The sequence below is a fragment of the Kogia breviceps genome, chromosome 15, assembly GCF_026419965.1.
Source record: "Kogia breviceps isolate mKogBre1 chromosome 15, mKogBre1 haplotype 1, whole genome shotgun sequence".
NCBI lineage: Eukaryota > Metazoa > Chordata > Mammalia > Artiodactyla > Physeteridae > Kogia > Kogia breviceps.
In genome coordinates, this window is record NC_081324.1 from 61,534,557 (window position 1) to 61,559,030 (window position 24,474).

The window sequence follows — 24,474 nt, forward strand, 5'->3', positions numbered from 1 at the left end:
TTTGGAATTTTTTTTCATTGCACAAAATAGGATAGTCTCTTGTACCACTTTTGAATTCTCACTATTTGGCTCACTTAACAACTAGCAGAAAATCATTCATCCTTACTTCATTCTTAAAAAATGTTCAAATCAAGAAACCATAATTATTATATCTATCCAACTAAGTAAGCCATCCTCAAAGAATCCTCAAAACCTGCTCTTCAGAGCCGAGTTTGACACCTAACATACTCAACTGGAACCACGTCCTAAGGGCAAAGGAGATCATTCAACTCCACCTGGTTTCTTATGAAATTATCTGGTTGTTATCAATTAAATCTCAAACTGGGAAAATGTTCACAGAATTCAAATATTGCAAGAAACACAACTCGGTAGGAAAGTTAAGATTTCCACAACTTAAAATATAAGACGTTTTATGATCATTAAGTTCTGTGTCTGAAATAACAATAAAAAAAAATCAACCAAGAAATACTGAGAAAATCAACCAAGTAATACAGAGTTAGCGGTACAGGTCTGATATCTAATAAGAATGAAAATAAGTTTACCACCTATATCACCACAGAGCAAACCTGAGATAGTTCACTGCTCAGTAACCTTTGTCCACACAGACCGCTGTTGAAGACGAATCCACCCTCCTTCCTACACTTCGTGTATTTTGCTAAGAGATCACTTTGAAGAATTATAACTGAATTTAAAACACCACAAGCTCCTCAGAAAACGTACTTTAGCACCCTGGCTGGAAACAGAACTGGTGTATTTTATCCTCATCAGTCACCAAATCCCCACCCTCAGAAACACCCTCTTTTTGGTAACAGGTTATTTTGCCCAGTTCACACCAGGTACCCCAGGAGGCATTCCAATCCTCAAGTCTCTGAGTCAGAGCAGCCAAGACAATGTCAGGGCACAGTGCTCAGAGGGCAGGCGGTGGGGAGAGGCCCAGACACGTGGGAGAGAAAGGAAAAGCGACAGGGCAGTGGGTTGGCCCTCAATTTGTCAGCCAGGTGCAGCCAGGGGCCTAGCTGACATCATTTCATTTACTTCTTTCTGTCATTTTGAGATAGATATGAGTTCTGCCATTTTTCAGATGGGGAAATGGAGGCTCAGAGAAGCCACCCACCTTGAAACTTGTCTCTTTTTTTTTGGCCACACCTCACAGCTTGCAGAATCTTAATTTCCTGAGCAGGGATTGAACCCGAGTCGTCGGCAGTGAAAGCGCCAAGTACTAAACACTGGACCACCAGGAAATTCCCTGAATTTGTCTTCATCTCGTCACCAGTGACAAGTGAGGTCAGCAAAGGCTGGATCCGGCCCTATGACTAGAAGCCCATGTCCCTGGAAAAGTTCTGGAAGCTGGAGGAAGGAGAGGAGGTGGGGACTTGGTTATTATTGAGGGAAGATGAAGGGGAGTGAAAACGAGTCCCCCTAAAACCAAGTCCCCTGACGACTGTGTGATGAATCTCTCAGTCCAAAACCTCATTCCCTTTATGTCCCATCCCTGTTCCCCTAAGAATTGAGGAGAATCAAAGAAAAGGGGGGACTGAAACTGAAAGAGACCCCTGCAGGGTTCTTCCTGGGTCCCAGCCCCTCAACGTCCCCTACTTCTTGTTTGGTGTTTCCTAAGTTCCAAAGAGCAGGCTCAAGCAGTTCATTATTAGAAGAATAAAGTCACCTTATTATCCTAGTTCCTCCTGAAAGGATACAGGTTGTTATAACCTGATGCATATCTTTAAGATGTTCTGTAGAAACTAAGACCCCCAGCAGGTGGAGGATGGTGACTACACACTGACCACAAGCATGCAGACCCCAGAGACTGGTTGGAAAAAGAAGGCTGAGATTCCCGAAACATCACCCCATTACCTCACAACCAACCAATCAGAAGAAGGTCTACGAGCTGATCACACACCCTGTGACCCTCACCCTTAATGTTGCTTTTAAACTCCCTTCCCTGAAAGCCATGTGGGGGAGGGGGGGATTTCAGATCTTTTAGGCCCGAGCTGCCCTTTCTCCTTGCTCGGCATCTGCAATAAACACTATACTTTCCTTCACCACAACTGTGTCAGCAGATCGGCTTTGCTGCATGTGGGGCAAGCAGACTCAGGTTTGGTTGGGTAACAGTGGGGGGGGGGTGCTGAGCTATGTCTGGGGTACCTCACATCTGAGAGTCTATGAAGTTTGAACCTCCACCTGGCGAGAGACAGCCACTCTTTATATTTACGTAGCCACATGTCAGATGGGTACCTGTGATGCCCTCTAGAGAGAAACGTTGAAAAGGAAGCAAACGTATGTTCATCGTGGAACAAATACCAACAAGACACAAGAACAGTGATGCTGGAGCAAGAAGATGGCGGAAGAGTAAGACGCGGGGATCACCTTCCTCCTCACAGATACATCAGAAATACATTTACACGTGAAACTTCTCCTATAGAACACCCACCGAACGCCGGCAGAAGACCTCAGACCTCCCAAAAGCCGTGTGGATTAAAGGCTCTTGGCACTCCAGCCAGGTGTCAAGGCTGTGTCTCTGAGGTGGGAGAACCAACCTCAAGACACTAGTCCACAAGAGACCTCTCAGCTCCACGTAATATCAAACGGCGAAAATCTCCCAGAGATCTCCATCTCAACACCAAGACCCAGCTTCACTCAAGGACCAGCAACGAACAGTGCTGAAGACCCTATACCCAACAAAGAGCAAGACAGGTCTACAGCCCCATCCATTAGCAGAGAGGCTACCTAAAATCATAATAAGGCTACCAACATCCCCATACACACCACCAGACGTGGACCTGCCCACCAGAAAGACAAGATCCAGCCTCATCCACCAGAACAGAGGCACTGGTCCCCCCAACCAGGAAACCTGCTCAACCCACTGAACCAACCTCAGCCACTGGGGACAGCCACCAAAAACAGAGAGAACTACGAACCTGCAGCCTGCAAAAAGGAGACCCCAAACACAGTAAGATAAGCAAAATGAGAAGACAGAAAAACACACAGCAGATGAAGGAGCAAGATAAAAACACACCAGACCTAACAAATGAAGAGGTAATAGCCAGTCTACCTGAAAAGGAATTCAGAATAATGATAGTAAAGATGATTCAAAATCTTGGAAATAGAATAGACAAATTGCAAGAAACAGTTAACAAGGACCTAGAAGAAATAAAGAGGAAGCAAGTAACGATGAGCAACACAATAAATGAAATGAAAAATACTCTAGATGGGATCAATAGCAGAATAACTGAGGCAGAAGGATGGATAAGTGACCTGGAAGATAAAATAGTGGAAATAACTACTGCGGAGCAGAATAAAGAACAGTGATGCTAAATGGTGGCTGTGTTTACGAAGCAACCACACTGAAGTACACACTGAGTATGAGTGAATAAACCACAAGGCCCCTGAATGAACACCTAGTAGCTTGTTGTCAGCCTGGAAACAAGAACCCAAAGGGCTGAGGCCCTCACACCACCCACAGTGGGTACAGAGGGATCTAGTGAGGGTGGGAGAACGAAAACCAGTGACCAGACAGCTCCAAGCTGCAGACCGCACAGATAACCTGAAAATCTCTCTCTTATGTTTGCCTCCCGTGTTGCTCAATTTTTAAGTAGAAAGAAGAAATTAGGTAACAAAAGAATATCTTATGTTTTTATTGAAAATTGAGATGGACGAAGTGCCGATAGCTGAACCAGGAATTCACAGATGGCAAAATGTAAATGATGATATTTAGAGAACTTCAAGATAAGACTTTTAAACATTGTCAAACTCCTCTTGGGCAACAGCCAATAAAGAAACCTAGATAGCAAGCACTTCAGAAGTGAGCACAAGACACAAATCCACAGAAAACCAGACATGAGCTTCCTTTGACACTGGGGTAAACCAGAGCCAGTGCTGCCTTCAGACAGAAAGGCCTGGGCGCGTGGACAGACCTGGATCACTGCGAGTTCTAGTGAGTCTGGGAAATGGATAACAGGGTAGGGGCAAGAAAAGTTGGCCAAAATCAGATGAATATTTTAAAGAGTGACAGGAAGAAACACAGTCACCAATGGACCATTAAAACCACACTTCAAATACCTTTTTTTAAAGAAGATGCATTAGATACATATTCAAATGTATACAATGTGATTATGTTGCAAAGTTATTCTAAACAGAGTTTGTTTGACTAGCATCTTTTCCCTCTTTGGAAGATCAGCACTACATTTAAAATACACTCTCCAGGGCTTCCCTGGTGGCGCAGTGGTTGAGAGTCCGCCTGCCGATGCAGGAGACACGGGTTCGTGCCCTGGTCCGGGAAGATCCCACATGCCGCGGAGCAACTGAGCCCGTGCCTGCACGTCCGGAGCCTGTGCTCCACAACGGGAGAGGCCACAACAGTGAGAGGCCCGCATACCGCAAAAAAAAAAAAAAAAAAAAAAAAAAAATACACTCTCCAGGACTAGATGTAACAGGTAAACCTGAGTCTAGACATATCGGAATAGGTAACCAATCATTGTCCCAAGGATAAGGTAACATCTGAGATTGGTTCCATTAGAGGTAGTAACTTTGGGAAGATATACCCTTATTCTAAAGATAACTGCTCAAAGTACTTAGGTACCCAATTTAAGAAATGCGTTTGGGGCCGCTGCCACATCCCTTTTAATAACCTGGATGGTGGGAAATTGTTGAGGGTGGTTTTCAGGTGTGAAAATAGCCCAGAGTAATTATAAGCTGAGCCCAGTGCAGGAGGTGAGGGTTCTCAGGCCAACCCTGCCACCGCGGGTCAGAGATGCACTGTGACTCCAAAGTGATGCAACAGCAAGAGTGAGGACGCTTCGAAAATTACTGCTGAACGGGTTTGTGGTGGTTAATGATAAGTTTTAGGGAGCCGGAGGCTTCTGGAAAACGCTGGCTTGCCAGAAACAAACCCCATTTTATGGCAATCCCTCTCCCTCCAGCCTTGTCATCGGACCTTTAATCTTCTCTTTCCGGACTGAAAATGGTCCAGCCCGCGCCTGAGCTGCAGCTGCTCTGTCGGGAACAGGGTGGGGGGGGGGGGTCTGGCTCTACCTGAGGACGCTTCACTGCTCACCTGCCACTCTTGAGTTCAGGCCCCAATGCCAAGAGTCAAGTAGGAGGAGGAGGGAAGGAGGGGAAGGAATAGGAAGGGGGAGCCTCTGAAGGGCAAGAAGCACCTGTGACTCTCACCTGTCCTACACACACCTGAGATTCTTGTGCCACCTCTCATTTCCTTTTCTGGGTAACAGAACTGCCCAGCTAAGATCTCAGAAGGTCTGTGAGGTCACCGAAATGTTATGCTTTGTGATAAAATTCAGTATTTTACTCAAAATATCTTTCTCTGATTCAAATCTTGTCTATACAGTCCTACGCCCTGACAGTTTAAGTTCACTTCAGTTGGTAACTCTATATGGTTTGATTTTCTTTATAGGCATGTCTGATCATAAGCTGCAGGTGGTAAAAGTCTTTTATTTCTGCAAAGCCACACACAGCCGATTCTAAAGCACACTTGACCACACAGTTTGGAGTCCTCTCTGTTACCATCACAGAGGGTGTGTGCTCTATGTGATACTGTGCTGGCAGCAAGTGAGGGAAAACCACCAAAAAATGATTGCAAAACCTCAGCTTGAGTGTGTCTCCTTCATAACCAACTGTTCTAAAAAATGCTCCATCGAATACCTAACATGATAGAAAATTATTTTCCTTAGCCATTCCTAACAATTCTTACAGATCGAGTATGAAATATGTTAAGTCTGATGGTTTTTAAGAAACCAGAACAATTTAGATGAAAGAATTCTGGTGTATTGGCTAAAAAGTACTGCTTTCTAGTCATCCCTTCTAATATTGAAGGAAAGTATGTGCAGAAATATTACTGGAGAATCAGGAAAATATTCCTGAGCCTCTAACACCTCATTTTCTAGATAGTGTAATTGAGGAACAGAGAGTTTCCATGAATTGGCAAAGTCCCATAGTTCGTTATTAACAGGATGGAGACTTGGTCTTTAGACCTTCAGACCAGGGTGCCTCCCCAAATACGTGCTGCCTGGATCCCCAAGCAGGGGACGTGTTCTCGCCAAGATATCAGAGCAGCACCTGCCAGCATGCGGGCACAGTCCCAGGACAGCAAGAGGAGGAAGGACTCGGGTCTGTGTGGATCTATAACCCGTTTCCATAGCGCTCTGCTCCAGCTTCTCAGTTGCTAAGGTCCTCCATCCTTCCTTCTTTTCTGCACCTGTGGCCAAAACTGCTGACTCGGGGAATTCAACCGCAACAGAAAACAGATCGATTTGCGTGGTTCAAGGAGAGCTAAAAACATTTTAAAAAATAATATGCACTTAAAGGATGATGCTCTGGGCAAGCTTTACCACCGTCAAGCAGGTTTTTCTTTCTCTATTCACTGCAAAGCAAGTAAAAGGTATTAATTGTCCTACTGAGAAAATTCACATTTACGAAAGTTGCAGAGCATTCAAATTAGTCCGTCATGAATTTTATTTTCAAAGATGTAAAAACCCATAGCTATAAGATGCTAGACTTAACTCTTTTTTCAGACTTCTGAAATATTCAAGGGAAAAAATTTAGCCCTTGATTTCATTAATCAATCAGTTGGCAATATTTCTTCGGCGTTCACTGCGGGTCACAGCCCTGCCTGGACAGCTGAACAGTAATGATGGGATACAATTTTTACAGTTTAAAAAAACCCTAAAAATATCTATTTACTACCTACTGTGTGCTGTGCAGTAAGTTTAGTGCTGGGGATGTGACAAAGGATCACATGGGGTCCCTGAACTTGCAGGCACGTGGAAGGGAAGAGTGGGATCACATAACTTAGTACAAAACTGTGGTTCAGACATAGAGATCAGACTTGTGGTTGCCAAGGGGGAGGGGGAGGGAGAAGGATGGACTGGGAATTTGGGGTTGGCAGACGCAAACTATTACATTTAGGATGGATAAACAACCAGGTCCTACTGTATAGCACAAGGAACTATATCCAATCTCCTGGGATAAACCATAATGGAAAAGAATATTTAAAAAAGAATGTATATATGTGTCAAACTGAGTCACTTTGCTGTACAGCAGAGATTGGCACAATATTGTAAATCAACTATACTTCAATAAAAAAAATTTAAAAGTCCGTGATTATATGAAGCAAAGTGCTGGGTGAACACAGAGGAAGCAATTCAGCCTGCCTAGGAAGGAGAATTAAAGGTGAGCAGACATCCCATGGTTTCAAAGGTAACAACGAGCAGTTGCACAGAGGCCTCCCTGCCTGTCCGACTAGGGGGTTGGGGGGGGCACACAGACTGTCTTCAAATCAGGTCTTGTTCTGAAGCTTCCTTGGAAGTTATTGCAACTGCAAATTATCTGCCCGTGGAAACTACCTTGCCCCAAAGGAGCAGGTCCTCAGACTCACCTCAGACTAATAATAATGCCTAAATTCTGAGTTTGCAACTCATAAGGAGACCTAAGTTTTATTAAGTATTTACCACAGGCTAGGCACTGCACCAAGGGCTTTCCAAGCACCATCAGCAGCCCTCTGAGCTAGGTACCATTACTAACAACTCATTTTACAAGTGAAACCACTGAAGAACAGAGAGGTTAAGCACCTTGATCAACATCACACAGCTAGTATGACAGGCCAAGATGGGAATCTAAACAACCAGCCTTTAGAGCTGAGGCATATTTCCCCTGGGATGTCAGAAACCATATACTACAAACAAAAGAAGGGGGAAGAGAAAGAATGTTTGTGTTCTGTTTCCTGTGTAAGGAGCTAGCCCTAGGAAAGATGTGCTACTTTTCGTAGCAGAACTCTTCTTGGTAAATCCCTAAACACCCAGTGGTAGTCTGGCCTCTTAAGATACCCCTGGCATCGAGACCTTCTCCACATCCACCATCCCACACGGCTCCCCACATTCAGCTAGGTTGCCCGTCCTGCCCCAACTAAGCAATAGGAGGGAAGCAAGCTATTTGAACCAATTTATTCAAACACAAGGATGAGAAATTGTCCTCTTATTTTTCCACAGATATTTACACTTTAAATGAAGAGACCTGTGGCTCGAGGAAATGTGGTGGGAAAAGAGAGAAGCAGGCATAGCTGGCAGCACAGGGGTCCCTCCTCAGGGTGGGCTGCTCTGTGTTGAGCTGAGCCTAAGGCTTTCCTCACGTCCAGAATCCACAACCGCTGCTTGGTGGCTCCACACAATAAGCTCGGCCAGAGCCAGCTTCATGCTTCTTCCACATTATCCCACACCCCCAGCATCCATTCCTACACAGTCCTCAGATCTGTCGGTATAAATCAGGAAACTCCAGCAGCTCTCTGGAGGGCAGTGCACCTCCTCCAGACTCACATTCTGCACCTCACATTCGGGAGCTGCTGGGACTCGAGTCTGGTCCTGGGTCTAGAAGCCAAAGGTGGATGGCGGGGTAGAAAAATCAGAGGTGTCTGCAAGGCACACAAGTCACCCTCACCTACAGGAGGCACAGACGGAGATTTGTACACGAATATCCCTTCTCTATTCTCATCACTGCAGCAGAAGCCCATGACCAGCTGAAATGAAGATGACATTCCCCAGCCTCCCTTGCAGTCAGGTAGGTAAATGACATTATCCAAGTCAGGCTAATGGGATGTGAGCAGCAGCGAGTCATGTGCCCTCCAGGCGGTGTCCTGGGATGGTGAGGAAGGGGGTCCCCCTCTGTGTGTCCTCCGTCCATCCCCCAGCTGGACGTGGACGTGGGAACAGCGAACTTGAGCCACAGGGATGGATGCAACTCTGGCGGGACAGCAGAGCTGTAGAGAAAATAACTCCCTAAGAGAGCACTGAAAGTCTCAGCAAAACCTTCACCCCCCTGGTGACAGGTGAAATTGCCACAGAACTAACCACACGGATACACCCAGTCCATTCTTTGTCATGAAATGTGTGGAAAGTTTGAAATTCACATAGAAAAAAGTTGAAATATTCCCCCATAATATCCTAGTTTAATGCTAACGTGTCTACCAGTGAAAGCTGAAAAGAAGAATTCAAAAATAGCAGGTTATGAATCAGGAGACATCACCATTCCATATGATGAAAAGAAGCAAACCAAAATTGTATATTCTGCAGGAGCCTGGAAAAACATTTTTAAATTGATAGTATGTATAGTTTTTTAAATCTATCAATAAATAGGAAAAATGCAAATTTGTATGTTATCACTCTTGAATTCCCATTAGCTAGTTACTGGACAGTTCAAAAATTATGAAATTGCTACAAACTGTGTGTCTGATGTGCTCTCTGAACAGATATTTAGCGTGTGGTCTCCTCATTTTCTTGATCCTGCCATGTCCTAATGGGTCTAAGAGGCCAAATGAGGGGCTGCTGAATGCGATAAGCTTCCTCTAGGTTTATCTCTTACAGCCAAATATTGTTCCAGTGTTTTCCAATTCAACCTTGTGTTTAGCCTCCATTCAGTCAGATATTGGCTTTATTTTGTTGATCTGACTGCATGTCCTCAAAACAACTGTGTAAATCTACAAATCGTACAAAATTTAATGTTTTACGTTCTATACATCGTATCATCATACGATTCTTCAATCAAGCGCTCTTAAATATGCAGCTACACTTACACTATTCTAAGTTCTCCTGGACATTTATGGAAAAAATTATAATATTATACTGAAACTATGCAACTTTATAAACAATTAACTGGTAGTAGCATAGGATCTGTAAGGGAAATGTCCGTGTAATAAACACAGAGAAATTGAAAAATAAGTTCATATTAAAGACTATGAAAATGATGGCATAGCATCAGGAAGACAAAAGTAAACATTGTCAGTATAGTTCTAGGGAGAATCCATTATTTAATTAGAATGCAATGCAGATACACAGAATACTGAATAAAATGTCGAGAAAAATCCTGATCATTAAAAATCCTCCTGCCACACACAAACCAACTTTCAATTGCATAATTCAGTTCTAGATTTCAGTACTAAACTGCTTTCATACGAATCCCATCTACTCAACTCAGGTTCCTTATGACTCATGACACCACCTGCTAGTCTGTTAACTTCTACGCAGACTTTCCTCAAGCCTTCCTGCCACTATACTCACAAAAGCAGTCATAATCCCTCCCTTTAAGAGTACCTGCAGTGTGTCAGGCATTACCCAAGGTGTGCAGGAAGGAGGTATTAATATCTCCAATGTGCAGGAAGAGAAACAAACAAGCCAAACCAATTCTGCAATCAGAGCCAGGATGTGAATGGAGGTCTCTGAAATTGCCAAGTCACTGCACCCTCCTCCCCAAATGATGAGCAGGCACACATGGCCTGTAGGGGGACAGACCCAGTGACAAACTATGGGGTGGACACATGGCTCCAGCTTTTACTGCCCAAGTGACAAAATGATCTTGCCTGTCTGTTTATGAAATATTTTATTTTAGATTTAAGCTATAAATTCCCAATCCTTTTCCCTAGCACTCTTGTCCTTTCTGAAAGTGATAAATAGTATACACTATCTAAGGCTGAGAAGGTGTGATGGAAAAGAAAGTGATATTAAAGCTGTCAAATGCATCCTTCAGCAGCTGAGACCGCCTATCTCTGACAGCTACAGAAGAGGCCGGGGAGACTCTAGGCCCTGCTCATTGGTAATTCTTGGAGTATGTGTAAGTGTGATTACAAAATGACACGCGTTACAGGGGAAAATATATTACACAATAGAGAGGAAATTACATCTAGATATAGCCATACTCGTACATATGCCAAAAGTGACTCCAAAGTTTTGCTCATTTTAATCCAGCTATCTCTAAAGGGAATTTTAGAGATTCTTGGTGGATTTGCAATATTATCCAAGTGTGACTTGCCCTCAGAGCACTAGCTGGCTGGCTGATTCTTTTCATAATCTACACAGTCTCCTGTTCGGCTCTGGTCACCTCATTTAGGGGAAGCATAAACTCACGATGCCTTGTGATTCTTCCCCTCCTGGACACATCTGTTCTGTCCAAGCCAGGCTCCCCTCTCCTGCCCCCAAAATAACGTTAAGTCAGCTCTTCCAGGAAAGACATTAGGAGACTCCAAGCAACAGCAGGCGAGATGGAAAGAATGGTCAGCAGCGTGTGAATAAAAATATGCCAACCGGTTCCCAACCCAGGAATGGACTCAAACCATATACTTAAAGTTGGGTGGGACAGTAGAGTCAAGCCAAAAGAAAATAAATGTAAAAATATTTCTAAAGTGCTCAACAGTGACCAGATATTATTATAATTATTAAAGATTGCATAATATTATGGAAGGTTTTGTCTAGGTTCTCTTTCATGTAAGGTTCAAAGAAAAAAAAATCAGGGTGGCTACCCAAGTACTCATAGACAATTTTGGAGATCTTTAAAATTTTCAGTCTCTATTGATGTAGGAAAACCTGCCACTGGATGTCCACTTTGGATGATAAACAACATATTATATCATATCATATATATCATATCATGTGATATATGACATCATATTATATTATACTACAGTTTTGTTCTGCTTTAAACACTTAAGAGCCACCTAACCTGCATAAAAGAGGCCTGATTTCACTTATCATTTCTCTGTAAATTTCTTTTACAGAAAAAGAAAGAACTCAAATATCAAATTAAACACAATGGCAGTTAATTTTTAGCATCCATCCTTAGGTGAAGAGCCGAGGGCATCCATGTGCAGAAACATTTCAACAGTCCATTGAAATGATGTTGGAGGAGTGGTTTTAAAGAGAAATGCATGAGTTTCTGCAAATGCTTGGCTTTGAAGGCTGCCTTAGCCAGATATAAAAATAGACGGCTAAAATGTAAAAATCGATTCTAATGGCAAGCGGATCACTGCACTCTCCATGCCCAGGATATTAGGGAAACCTGAATATTTGATTTAGTAGCACCTTGGGAGCAGGCGGACCTGAAAACCCTCCAATAACCTTGAAAACATCCACTTCCTATAGAAGAGAATTGAATGCCCGAATCAGGCGACACCCACCCAGCCGCCTTTCGTCCTGCAAGTCAAGTACAAAGATTAGAAGGCGCATTAGCCGTCGGAAGTGGGTTGTCTTTCCTCACCGACCAGTGAGGGGTCAGTCGGGGGTCAGAGCTCTGGTCCTCCCAGAAGCTCTGCTCTCATCCAGGCAAGGGGCTAGGTCCAAGGTCCAAGTCCTTCCCCTTCCTCCTCCGGGGAGTGGAGGGCCACAGGAGCTAACATGATACGGCCCACCCCGAGCGCACCCTTCCACACACACACTCACACACACACAGGTTAGCCTCCCTGAACCCGGAAGGCGGGGGGAATCCAGAGGAACGAGCTGGAAGGGAAAGCGGTGCAAGGCGGCGGGAGACGCGGCCCTCCTCTCTCCCTGGACGCTGTCCTCCCGCCGGGAAGGTCGGGGGGCGGGGGGGGGGCCACTGGCCGCACGTGCGCATCCCGCCCCCGGGCGAGCCTGGCTGGGCCCCAGCGCTCCTCGGGCGGTGACCACATCGCGGGGCCCAGGGGTGCAGGGAGGAGGCCAGGGGTAGGGGCAAAGGGGCCGGGCGGTGGCGGGATCCCACCACGCGACCGTGGTCACCGCTCCTCCCGGCGCCCCTGGGAGCATCCGGCTCTCGCCTCGCGGCTCTGGCGCCAGAACTGGGAGTGTGCCGCGCCCCGGCCCTCGGGAGGGCAGAGCTCAACAATACTGTAGAAGGACTTTGTGGTGTAGACCCCCATGATGAGTCGGAATGAGATGGCCCCCATCCCGGCGGCCGCGGGCCGTCGGGGCAAGCGAGCTGGGTCCTGCGAGCGCCAAGCTCAGCACGAGGTCCCTGTCCATCCCTGGACAGCGGGTAATCCCTGCTGTCCTTTCGCTCTGCTAGGTGTGCGCCGCAGGAAACCACCCGCCGGACTCTTCCGACAGTCCCCCGGGAGCTGCCACCCCGCCAAGACGGGGGAGGAGGGGAAGGGAGGTGGAGGGACTGCGGAGACCCAGGGTGGGGGGGTGGGGGGGAAGCCACTCCCCACCTCACTGACAACCTCGAGTCGACCCCACACCGAAAGCCCCTGGTTAACCCAGGCTCTAGCGTCCACTCGGCAAATAGGGAATGAGCCAGGCACGGCGTCAGCGGGACCCCAGACAGGACGCAACCTGTGAAGCAGCCGCGCTATTTCCCCAGATCGCTTTCCCAAAGGCTTTTTTCTTCTCAAACTCAAGCAAACTGGCGAGGAGAGAGGCCCTCAGCAGCTTCGTGGGAGCTGCGCTCCTCACCTACAGGAGCGATGATCAAGGACAAAAATCCCTGCAAAACGGTCCTGACCTGAAATTCAAGTGGCAAAGAGGCCAAGGCTGGCATCCGTGCTGGTCCCTCCTCCTGCCCGAGAACCAGGCCTCTCGCCTCCAGCTGCTTCCACTCCGCAAGCCTTCTCGGTTTTCCGCGGAGGTTTCTACTCGACTACAAAATCCCTCCGGGAGCTGGGATCAACCCTCAGGAACCTTCCCTCCAGGGCCCCCTTTCGATTACCTGCTCAAAAAAACACTTAGCAGAGGTGTAATCTTGGTTCCTCCACCTCTGGCAAAATGGAAAAAGGTAGCTTTTTCTGCACAGGTCAGGCTCTCTTTGTAAATGCAATTGCTACTTGGTAAGAAGTGTTCTCTTTTCTAGCTCTGGTGGGGACAGGGGAGAGCTAGGCGCCCACAGTCACCTTAGGAGTGGGGTTCAGTGTAGCAGACACGGTCTACTAGAGGAGAAACTCGGCAACTCTCACTCCAAGCCCACTGCCGGGCCCGTGTCTCTGGACCTGACACCCAGTGGCTTTTCACGCCTGCCAACCGCGTAGAAATAGTGAGATCCTTGCCTGCGAGTCGGCGAGGCTCCCTTCTGGCCCTCCCTTAAGCCTCGGAGTCCCAGTGCGACTCTCTAACCGGCGACAGATCTGTCTGGACGGCGCCGGAGTGGGGGATGGGTTTTGGTGTCTGCAGCCTCCGCGACCAGCACTTTTGTTGTAGCGGTTTTTGTGAGAGAAAAAGAAAGTAAGCAACTTCGGGGCACTGCTTCCTGGCGCTCTCCTGTTCTTTTTAGAACGACCTGAGTCCTTCCCTTCTTCCGTCACAATGGCTGGGATATTGGATAGGGGAGAGGTGGCCTAGGAACTGTCTGGTTCACCGTGCGCCCTGCGTCTAGGGACAGGAGGAAGGGGACTCTTGTAGGATCCTGGGAAGGGGGTCTACAACTGCCTTCCAGCCAGATTCGCATCCTTTGTGCACGAGTCAGCACTCCACAAAAAATTCCACGTGTAACTAAATTCAACAGTCTCCAGCACAGGCCGAGCCCGGTTGCCCGGACTCTGCAGCTGGACCGTTGAGAGAGACCCCGCTCGTGGAGACCCCGCTCGTGCGCTCCGACGCGGAAAGTGCCAGTGCCCTGCTGTGGCACCGGGACTGCGGCGCGGGTTCTCCGAACCGGGTCCCGGGCACTCGAGCCAGTGACCCGGGTTTGCTCCGAAGCCCGCCCCCTCACCCTAGAATCTCGGAGAGCAGAAAACACTCACCTACTGCCAGGCAGACGGGGAGCAGCAGCCTGAAGATGAGCCCGCACACCACTTCCGAGGCCATCGCGTCCGTCCGGCGAGTCGGAGCAGAGGGTCGCTAGGACGGGGCTGCCAAGCCCATGCCCGCCTAAGACCTCCTGCGGCCGGCGGCTCCCAGCCGCCCGGGCATCGCCTCTGCGAGGGCCGCCGCGCTGTGCGCCCCGAGGGCGCGCTCTCCACTCCCGGCCGCCGCTCAGCAGGCCCTAGGAAGCCCACTCCCCGGGCGTTCGACCCCGCACGGCCGGCCCATCCGGTGTGGACTCCCCAATACAGCGCCGGCGGCTTCTGCAGCTGGTGGTGGAGGCCGGAGCGGGGCGGGGTACGGGGCACTTCAGGAGTGTCCCGCGAGGCGGTGCGGCGAGGAAAGGAGCGAGAAGGGCGTGCTGTCCTTCTGTCGGTTCCTAGGTTGTCGCTCGGGGGTGGCAAACAGTCTTCTCCGCCGAGCCTCCTCCGAAGCGAGTTGCCTGGGCTGCCGGCCCGGCCCGGCCCTCGGCCTGGGCTCCCGGAGCGTCCCCGGCCCCGAGCGGCCCCGCGGCGGCTCCCCCAGCGGCGCGCGACTCAGCCTCTGCGCCCCCGGGCTTCGGGCTGGAGAGAGCTGGGCGCCAGCGGCCCGGCGCAAGGAACCATCCCCGACAGCGCGGGGCTCGCTGACGGGTCCTCTGTGGGACGCGAGTGGGGGCAGAAGTCGAGCGCGCGAGGGGTTCAGGGTCCACTGGCTCCTTGGCGACCTCGACTTAAACGAATAAAATGAAAACCAAACGCAACCCGGCGGCCAGCGCGCCCCCGCCCCTCGTGGCGCAGCCTCGCCCTGGCGGCGCAGCCCGGGCTCCCGGCGGGCGCGCACTTCTCCACCTTCAATGAAACTTTCGAAGCCGCGCTCGCGGACGGGCGTGCGCCGCGGCCAATGGGAGGGCGGCTCGGAGCTGCGCGGGGTCCCGCCCCCGGGCGGCTGGAGGCCGGAGCAGAGTCGGTTCGCCGGAACCCGGCGTTGAGAGCCCGAGCTTCCGAGCGGGGGTCTTGGAGCGCTCGCTCCCCAGACCCGCAGCACTGCTGGGTCCTGTCCTTCTGCAGACAGAAGGAACCGTCCTGGCATCCTGTCCACAGGGCGCTCCCCTGAGCTCAGCCCAGCCCAGGGAGTCCTTTAAGGCTCAGGAATCATGCGCGGGCTACATGAGAACAGAACAACTTTGTGGGACTGTCACGTGTTCTAGGCCCACACGTGCCCACTTGCACGGATTGAGAAGAATAGAAACAGAATTAATCCACACCAGTGTCCTGCCCATATAGAATCTGACGAGAAGTGTCAGCTCTGACTGGGCCCTAGGAAATCCTGAGTCTTTCCAAGAATGGGCATAGGGGTCAGATGCGTACCCGCTCTGTATATTTTGGAGAAGTCTTCTTTTCGCCTCGGATTTGTTTGTTGCTTTTCATGGCCCCTGGGAAGAGAGTATACTGTTTCCCTTCTCTCCTCATAACCTCCCTTTTTCTCGTTCTCTAGGTAAGATCTAGAGAGATCTGGTTCTAGCTTGGAGACGACAGCGTGTCTGAGTCCCTCATCTCTCGATTATCCAGCAGTGGGGGAGACCGCTTCAGCACTGTGGGAATCCTGGGGAACCTGAAGTAGGTGATCTGATCTGTAGGGAGGACCGTTCAGAACCGGCATTTCCATCAGGAGGACAGAGAGGGAAAAACTTGACTTCTGCTGCGCACCAGCCTTCTGAGCTTGAATTGGTTTTACGTGATGGAAAAGTCTGCTGATGCAAATTATGCAAACCTTGGTTCTCTGTGTTAACCACCCAGGTGTCCCTTTTTTGAGATTCAGTAAGCTTACGTTCTGAGCTCAGGTGCCTTCACAAATTTGCTGAGAATGACAAATACACTGCAAACCATTACATTTTGTGAAGCCACGAAGCAGTCAAATCTTGTGAAGACACCCAGAAACCAAGGCCATCTGTGTGCTCTGGAGCCCTGGAGAAGCCTGGACATCGGAACCTCAAGCGGCATGCCCCACACTAGGGCAAGAGAAGATAACAGGAACTTAAATTATCAGCAAATCTGTAACTACTGCCAGGAGGTGTTTTGTGTTTTGTAGAAACATGACGTCAGTCTGCCCCTATTTTCCAAGTTAGGGTCAGGGCTAGCACTGTGATGTTCCTAGGTGGTGTCGTCTTTGTCCCTCTGTCTCTCCCTCTCTCTCTCTCTCTCTCTGGTACAACTTGTTCTTGGGACCTAATTAGAAGGTCAAAAGCCCTCCTGAATTTTACGCAACACTGTGTCACCACATGACTCCTCAGTTTACTCTAAATATCTTGTCATTTTCTTCATAGGTTTCCCATACTAACAGCTGTCTAGATGTCTTCAAAATCGCTATCTTACATGCCTGGCTAGGAGATGCGCGATCTTACCTGATCCACCTCCTGCTTGTTCTGGCCCTCTGTGTGCCAGTTTGGCTGTCTGACTTTTAGAGATTCTAAGACCTGGATCCCACTTCTTCATCTATGAACACACAGGCTCTAGGGGTTTCCACTGTCTACATTGTACCTAGAAGGGGGGCTCCCTCTGGCTGCAGGTTACAGGCACCTGGGATCTTTTCATTAAATCAAAGCGCTTGGTCTCCACACACAGAGATTCTCACTTGGTCCTGGCCCCCATGCCTGTGAGCTTGGGAAAGCTGTCAGGTGGTTCTCAGGTGGGCAGTCGGAGGAGAGAACCACTGTCATCAGAACTCAGGAAACAGGCCACTAATTTTCAAAACTAGTATTGCCCAAGCAAAGCCACCTTTCTGGAGCTGTGTTTTCACACTGGGGTTACACAGGTCTGCACAGCAATAGTCAGTGACATTGTCTTTACAAGGGCTGTTTTACCCTAAAATTTCCCCAATCTGAAAAGCAGTAGCTATTATCTAGACAGGCTGATTTTGAAAGATTTTCCAGCCCACAGGATACTGATTCCCTTGGTCAGAGCCCTGCTTGGCCAGCCACCTTTGTCCCCCCATCTGAGCATGATCTTGCCTGAAACCTGGCATGAGGTATAAAATGGTTTGGGGAGAAAATCAACTACATTGAATACTCATAAACATATTGTTTTTATATTTAATGAGCACCTGAAGCATATGACCCCAACTTTTGCACACATGATGAGTCAAGCATTGGTCACTCCAGGTGTCTCTGATGGAGCTAACACCCAGAGAAACCTGGAGCACAGGCATCGTCCAATAAGCCGTAGTGGCTATTATTAGTATTATTATTACTATTGCTATTGCTATTATTGGAAAACAAGGTCTGTTCCTGCATTTCTGAAGCTGTTATGTTGAAACACGGTTAACTGCTCTGATAGTCAGATGCCCTGGCCCTTAGTAACATGTTTAAAAACTGCCCCACAGGCGAGTGATAGACATTCTCACAAGTGTTTGAGTTTTAGCTGCAAAGAATATGTCACTTTGTGGCTTATGTGGGTTTCATCTCACGTGTTTAGCCTTTATCTTTTCTGAACTTGGTTTAATGCTACCCCAATTGACAAAATCATTCAGAAACACCATCCTTGTCCCAAATGCTAAGTTTCTCTAACGTGCTCAATATGCAAACACAGAGTTAATAACCTTTTTCAGTCTCAACTGGTAACTTTACCAAACAGTGTTTCCCAGAGGAATATAAAAAGTTGTCAACTTGGCAGTTGACACTCCCAGTGAAATCTGCCAAAATCCATAGATGCCATCAAGCCTGCAGAGAACATGATGACTCTCACCAACTTGAGGATGTCCTCTCCCATAGGTAACGTGTTCTCCTTACATATGTACTCATTTAATACTTTCAGAGATACACATTTCTGTGTTTTCATTTCTAAGTCACAGTATTCGTCTAGAAGTGATTTTAGTTAGGAGCCACATGGTTTTTGGCTCTTATACTTGAAAAACTTGGAAGCAGAATGAAAGCCTTTCTTTTTTTGCTAATATATTCTGTGGTTACCCATTTTTTTAAGCTGTCAGTTTAATGTTTACAGCAGAAGGATTTTCAAGGTCTCCAAATTCCAAAAACCTGGGCAACTTCTACTAATTTGTAGGAGACATCATCGTGCTATACTTCTGCTAAAGAGGTTCTCCCCCAGACGGTTTCCCCCAGTCATCTCCAGCGAAAATGCAAGAAATCCCGATGTACCCGCACTTCACCATCTGTGACATCTGGTCCTTACCTGTCATCTTCCTGCTGGGTGTACAGAAAGTTTACACCTTGGCCTGAAGTACAATTTGTGAGCTGTCATATGGATTCAGAATCTGAGGCAGACTGCTGATTTTGTGTCTGTTGATCAAGAACTTTGAAAAATCAGCCAACAGACCTATATATGTGCCTTATTTTTTCAATCAGATTCTAGGCTTTCAGGGCATGGACAAAATTTCGTGTATAATGCAAACTGTAAAGCAGGCTATATAGCAAAACCTTGTTTCCAAATGAATTGTATTCTGCTTATTTGGCTCCATTACTCTCTCTCTCTCTCTCTCTCTCTCTCTCTCTCTCACACACACACACACACACACACACACACACACTCACACACACACAAATATTTATTACTGGGTAAGAAAGATCTCATATGAAAATAAAGGAGCAGGTACAGTTTTATTTGTTTTTTGTAAGACACACATAAAGGAAGAGAGTATGAATTCATGGGGAAGGTGCTCTGTGGAGGTTGGTGACTTGCCTGGGGCACAGGTGCCCAGATGGCTGACACTAAAACATAGAAACCACCGTGCATTATTCACAGCTGACACTACGAGCAGATTTTTTATCAAGGGGTTGTCTAGCTGCTTTCTTTAGAGTTTCTCCTGAAGCCTTTGAAGAGGCTGAAACACTGAAACTCTGGGAAGAGTTTTAAGAAGGGGACTGGAATTCCGGTAACAGGTTAGCAGTGAAATGTGGTCATTCAAAGCAAGTTACTAAACAAAAAAAATCACAAGTTTTTTTCTTTACCTAGAGCCACTGAAATAGGAAAAGCCTCCTTGTCTGTATCCTATAGACATTTATTAGTTAATAAATCCACATATCAGAATGATTTGGGTTCGTTGTATTTCTTGGAACTTCACCAGGACCTCTTAAATGGTCTTAGAAATACGAATATTCTTGGTGAGTCTAGGAGACTTTCATTCGTTGCTCTTAAGAGCGTTCAGATGTGTGTTTGCATGGGATGTGTACAAGTTTGACGATTGGCTATTTCTAGTTATTAACATTAGCCTATGACTGGGACTCTCCCATCCCATTCAGTTGAGTCAGCGAGTTTGCAGCCTCCTTCACTTATTCTCCTGCAGTGCCACCTTTTGGCTAAAAGTATATTGAAAAATACAAGTACCTAATGCAAGCAATTAGGCACAATCAACAAATATCTCTTGAGAACAAACGTATGGATACTAAGGGGGGAAGCAGAGAGGTAGGGTGGTGGTGATGGGATGAATTGGGAGATTGGGATTGACATATATACACTAATATGTATAAAATAGATAACTAATAAGAACCTGCTGAATAAAAAAAATTTAAAAACAAAAACAAATGTCTCTTGCAGCCAACAATATGCTGATAGGCTCAAACACACAGCGGTGCAGGAGCAACACAGCCGCTGCCTTCATGAAGTGACCATCCGGTAAAGGCAGACATGAATCAATAATTGTAAATAATTAAGTAAACCAGGCCCGAGTGCAGAGGGCTAAGCAGAAGAATTAGGTACTACGGGAGAGTGTGATGGTGAGCGTTGCTCACTTTCAGGGAGTTTGAGCACAGATTCCTCCAGAAGGTGGTGCTTGTTACACTTTGAAGGGTGACTGTGGATTCTGCACAGTGTAAGCATCGTGAAGGCAGGAACTTTGTTCTGTTCATTGCTGCATCCCCTGGGGGGGCATCTGCAGCTTAATCAGATCACATGGTTTCCAATCCAGATCCTTCCTATCTTCTTTTTAGTTCAATTAGAACAGTCATAAGCACTTATTAAGCACACATGGAGTAACGGACACACCCAGGCATGTTATAGAGGTAAGGACAGCGGCCACTGAAACCTGGGGCGCATGGGTCCACATACACCCTCTGAGCCCCTGCTGCTCACTGCAGCCCCGAGACTCAGCTGGAGATCAATACAGGGGGGACTTGGTGAGACCCAGCTGGAGATCAATACAGGGGGTTCTCCAGATCTGGGGCCTTGCAGCTCAGGCAACCTCTTGACCTTCCTGGTTTTCCCCACTTTGGGGTTTGTGTGTGTTTAATCTACCGTCCTTTAAATCTTAAGACAGAAAGAGCATATTTACATGTGTTCTCTGGGCTGTGGCAATACTGTAGTCCACAAGAGGCTGTTCTTTAGGCCCAGGATTTATCTGTGTTTTGCATGACTTCTCAGCAGAGGGACTGCATCGGGGGTTGTGAGCCAACAAGCAAAGCGGATGTTGTTGGCTCTGAAAAGCCCAATCACGTTTCTCCATGGGTCAGTGTGGAAGTGTCTCTGGCTTGTCCAAAGATGTGGTAAACATCATGAGTTTTTCCAAGTTTCTTTGAGGTCCTTCAAACAAGTGTTTTGCTTGTTTGTTTTGGACGTGAGGAAATGGCCTGTCTTACAAAAATAAATAAAATACACCAGCCTCCCTTCCCCGAGTCTGAAGGGATTTTGTTTCCAGGTCAGAATTCCTCAGTGGAGAGGAGTCTTCACTCCCCCTGCCCCAGAGCTACCCTAGGGTTTGACTTTCCTTCCCTTCCTAATGGGGGAGAAAATGCCTTTTTTGATATTCTGTTAAAAAACCTGAGAAAAGTAGACATTTTTAAAATAAACATGCTACAAAATTAAAGAGGAACAAACCATAAATGGTATAAAATGTCTTTTCTATAATACAAGTTTCTGATGTTATACATCTCAAAACAGGACAATTTCTGAGATGCCCCAAGATAACTGATCACCCACCTCGGGTGAGTCCAGGGCCAGCTACACAAGTTGCTAGTTGCAACACAAAATTACAATGTGTACTTCTTTTTCAAAAAGCAGGAAAAAAGTGCTCCTAAGGGTACTAAAATATAAAGTTTTTCTCTTTCTTCCATGGCTTTTCTCTCAAATTTCCATAACAGGTTTTAATTTGCCATTTAAGTTTTATGTGAAGAAAAATTTAAATTTACATTGTTGGCACAAATTTAACCATAAATCTTTGTACTCTGCAGTGCCAGCTTTGAATGCAAATAAGCATGTAACTCATACACAGAATCACTGAAGCCACACTCTTCGTATTTTGTAGCTTACATATGCATTTGTATTTTGTTCTTAGAGAAACGGTTGACATGCTACACAAAACTAATTCAACTGCTTTTATTTCACGTCTTGGTACACTCACGTGCTACCAACCCTCTCTGCATTCCGTTTGCTGATAAGAAAGGACTAAGAGGAAAAGGAACTAAGGTTTGTCTTTTTTCTCTTTCTCTCTGTGTCATCACTTTATGCCTAAGGCTTTGGCTAACCAGGGAAAGGACATGAGTGAGAAAGGGTATGATGGATGGGGTAGTGGTTCTTTCAACGTCATTTTCTTCTCCCTTCTTTCAAAACAGATTCCTGTTCAAATTGTAAGCATGTCCTCTGGGGACTGCCAAGGCTCCACCCCTTCCTGGGCCACAGGTAACACTCCCACCTTGCACTCCCATGCATGGGGGTCTGCTGGAATTCGGGGCTCGTGGGCACCAGGAACGTCAAAGGCCAATGGAGCAGTGGACAGGTGGACATGAGTATTATGTGTACCTCCTCTGTGATGTCACTTGCCAAACACAAGTTCAAAGATGCCAGGAAGAACAGAGCATCACGCCAAGTGCCGGGCCCTCCCACGGGGTGAGAGTAGAGGTGGGAGCGGCTGCGCCCTGCCAGGCGGGGCCTCCCATAGCCGCCGCATGGAGTGGGCGTCCCTCCATGGCCCCCCACCCAGCTCCTCCCTCCAGCTGTGTCTCCGAGCGTCGTCTTCAGTGTTGGCTCACCCGACATCTAACTCTGTTCCAAGTTCCAACCACTCATAAGATGGAAATCTGGAAAGCAGCCCGGGCGGAGGCTGGAAGAAGAAACCCCTAGTCAGCGAGGGAGTCGAATACTCTCAATCCGTGTGCCTCTGTGCGTTTGAGGGGAAGCACAGGTAAGGAGGTCGTGACTGCCTCCCTTTCCTTTGCCTCCAAGGTGGGCTTTTCACCCCCCTTCCCGGCTCACGTGGCACCTGGGCTGCGAGCAGGTGGGACCCGCTCCGGGTGTCACGGCGAGCGAGGGGCAGGGTCAGGACCCGGGTCTCCTCCAGGACGTTGGCCCGTGGCCCCTCGTGCCCGAGCACGGGGTGCAGGCGTGGGCTCGCCCCCGGCAGGGATCGGGTCTGGCAGGGACCACAGCACCGCATGGTCTGCGCATCCTGGACCCGCCCAGCGGCGCAGGGATGCAGGGCTTCAACTGGCCCCGAGAATCGTCAGGAAGGACAGAACCCACATTGTGCAGTGAGGTCGTCCTGCCCCCAGCCAGAGCACAGGTGAGCACACCTGCCGGCGCGGGGACTGCCACCCAGCGCTGCCGCCCTCCGCTCTCCTCCAGAGTCGCCACCCTCCTTCCTTCCAGTGGAAGCAGTGGGTCGGTCCAGGAGGCCCTCTCTTACCTCCACAGTAAAAAAAAACAAGAGTGTGTGTTGTGCGGTGGTGGAGGGGATTTGAAGTTAAACAGATCTACCTTCAAATCCCACCTTGTGCACTTGGAAGCTGCAACACCCAAGGCAGTTACTTAAAATGGTGTGTTTTTGTTTCTGTTAAAATAATGAAGGTGAAGTGTGGACAGATAGGACAGTCACCTCACCTTTTGTGTGGAAAGTGAGGATCTGGCCACTTGGGCAAAGGACGGCTGGAAAGAGAGAGCGGTTCAGCCTCTTTCCCAGAAACATGGGAGTTACCCCAGACCCAGCGGCTATAAGGATGATGCATAGCATTCTCTGATTCCTTTTTCTTAAGAGCTCAGAGTGCTTCTGAGACATTATCTCATGAATTTGCAAATCATTACTGGGAGTTAGGTAGAAAGGAAGCCAGACAAGTTTCTAGCTTGCCGCTTTACTAAGAGCCAAAGATTGAAATGTCCTCTCTGCAAGTAGACACACCTTCTGGGCATAGAAACACTATTACTAAAATCACACATGGGATAGGTCAACGTGCAGATGAAAATAACACACACCTTCCAGAAGGTAAGTATTGTAACAAAAGTCTTCCTCCCTGATTTCTTGATAATGAAAGTGTTTATGGAGTTTTGCTCCCAGAAGGGGAATGGGACATTCACGCCCACCCACGTACTGTGTCCCTGCAAATGTGAGCATCCTCCCTCCGCACCTGGCTGTGATGGGAGCACGATTGCCCTTTGAGAGCTCACTGTAAAATCAACCCCAAATTGACGAGGCCGGAAACGTGCAGTCACCTTAAATATACAAGATAAGCCGCAATCAACATGACCTCATTACCCCGATTGAAGACGCTAACAGATTTAAAGAGCATGCTAGTTAAACAGAATAGAAACGTATGGAAAGAGCAGAGCAGTCCATCCCTATGACCAGATAAACACCGTGCCGTAGAAAAGGAGACTCAATCAATACACCATCAATATCTGGTCCCATTAGCAAGGCAGTTTCCAGAGGGAGTGTTCCCTTTGACAGTTGCTTTTGGCACAAGGATAAGGAGGTAAACACGAGGTCCCCAGACTCACAGACTCTGGGAACTGCACCTCCAGCCGGGCATGAGTCCGGACAGGCAGAGAGAAGAGCCTGTCAGAAGAACGATGGCCCCACTGAGCAGAGACTTGGGGTTGGGGTCGGGGGGGGATTCTGCTGCAAGAGCTTGGCCGAGGGGAGCTCTCAGGAGGAGGGGGGAGGGGAGGGAAACAGGTGGGCATGGAGGAAGATCTGAGGAAGGCTGAGGACTCATAGAGCCCAGCTTGCACCT

The 24,474-nt window shown here is 47.8% G+C and overlaps 1 protein-coding gene across 1 annotated transcript in view; it reads right to left on the reverse strand.

Moving 5' to 3' along the window:
* PIEZO2 (piezo type mechanosensitive ion channel component 2) overlaps positions 1–14,730 on the reverse strand; it is a 345,308-nt gene extending 330,578 nt beyond the window's left edge. The window contains exon 1 of the mRNA XM_067014577.1: positions 14,486–14,730. Coding sequence (XP_066870678.1) covers positions 14,486–14,549 — 64 coding nt within the window. The 5' untranslated portion in view covers positions 14,550–14,730. The remainder of the gene's footprint in view (positions 1–14,485) is intronic.
* Positions 14,731–24,474: the final 9,744 nt, after the last annotated feature.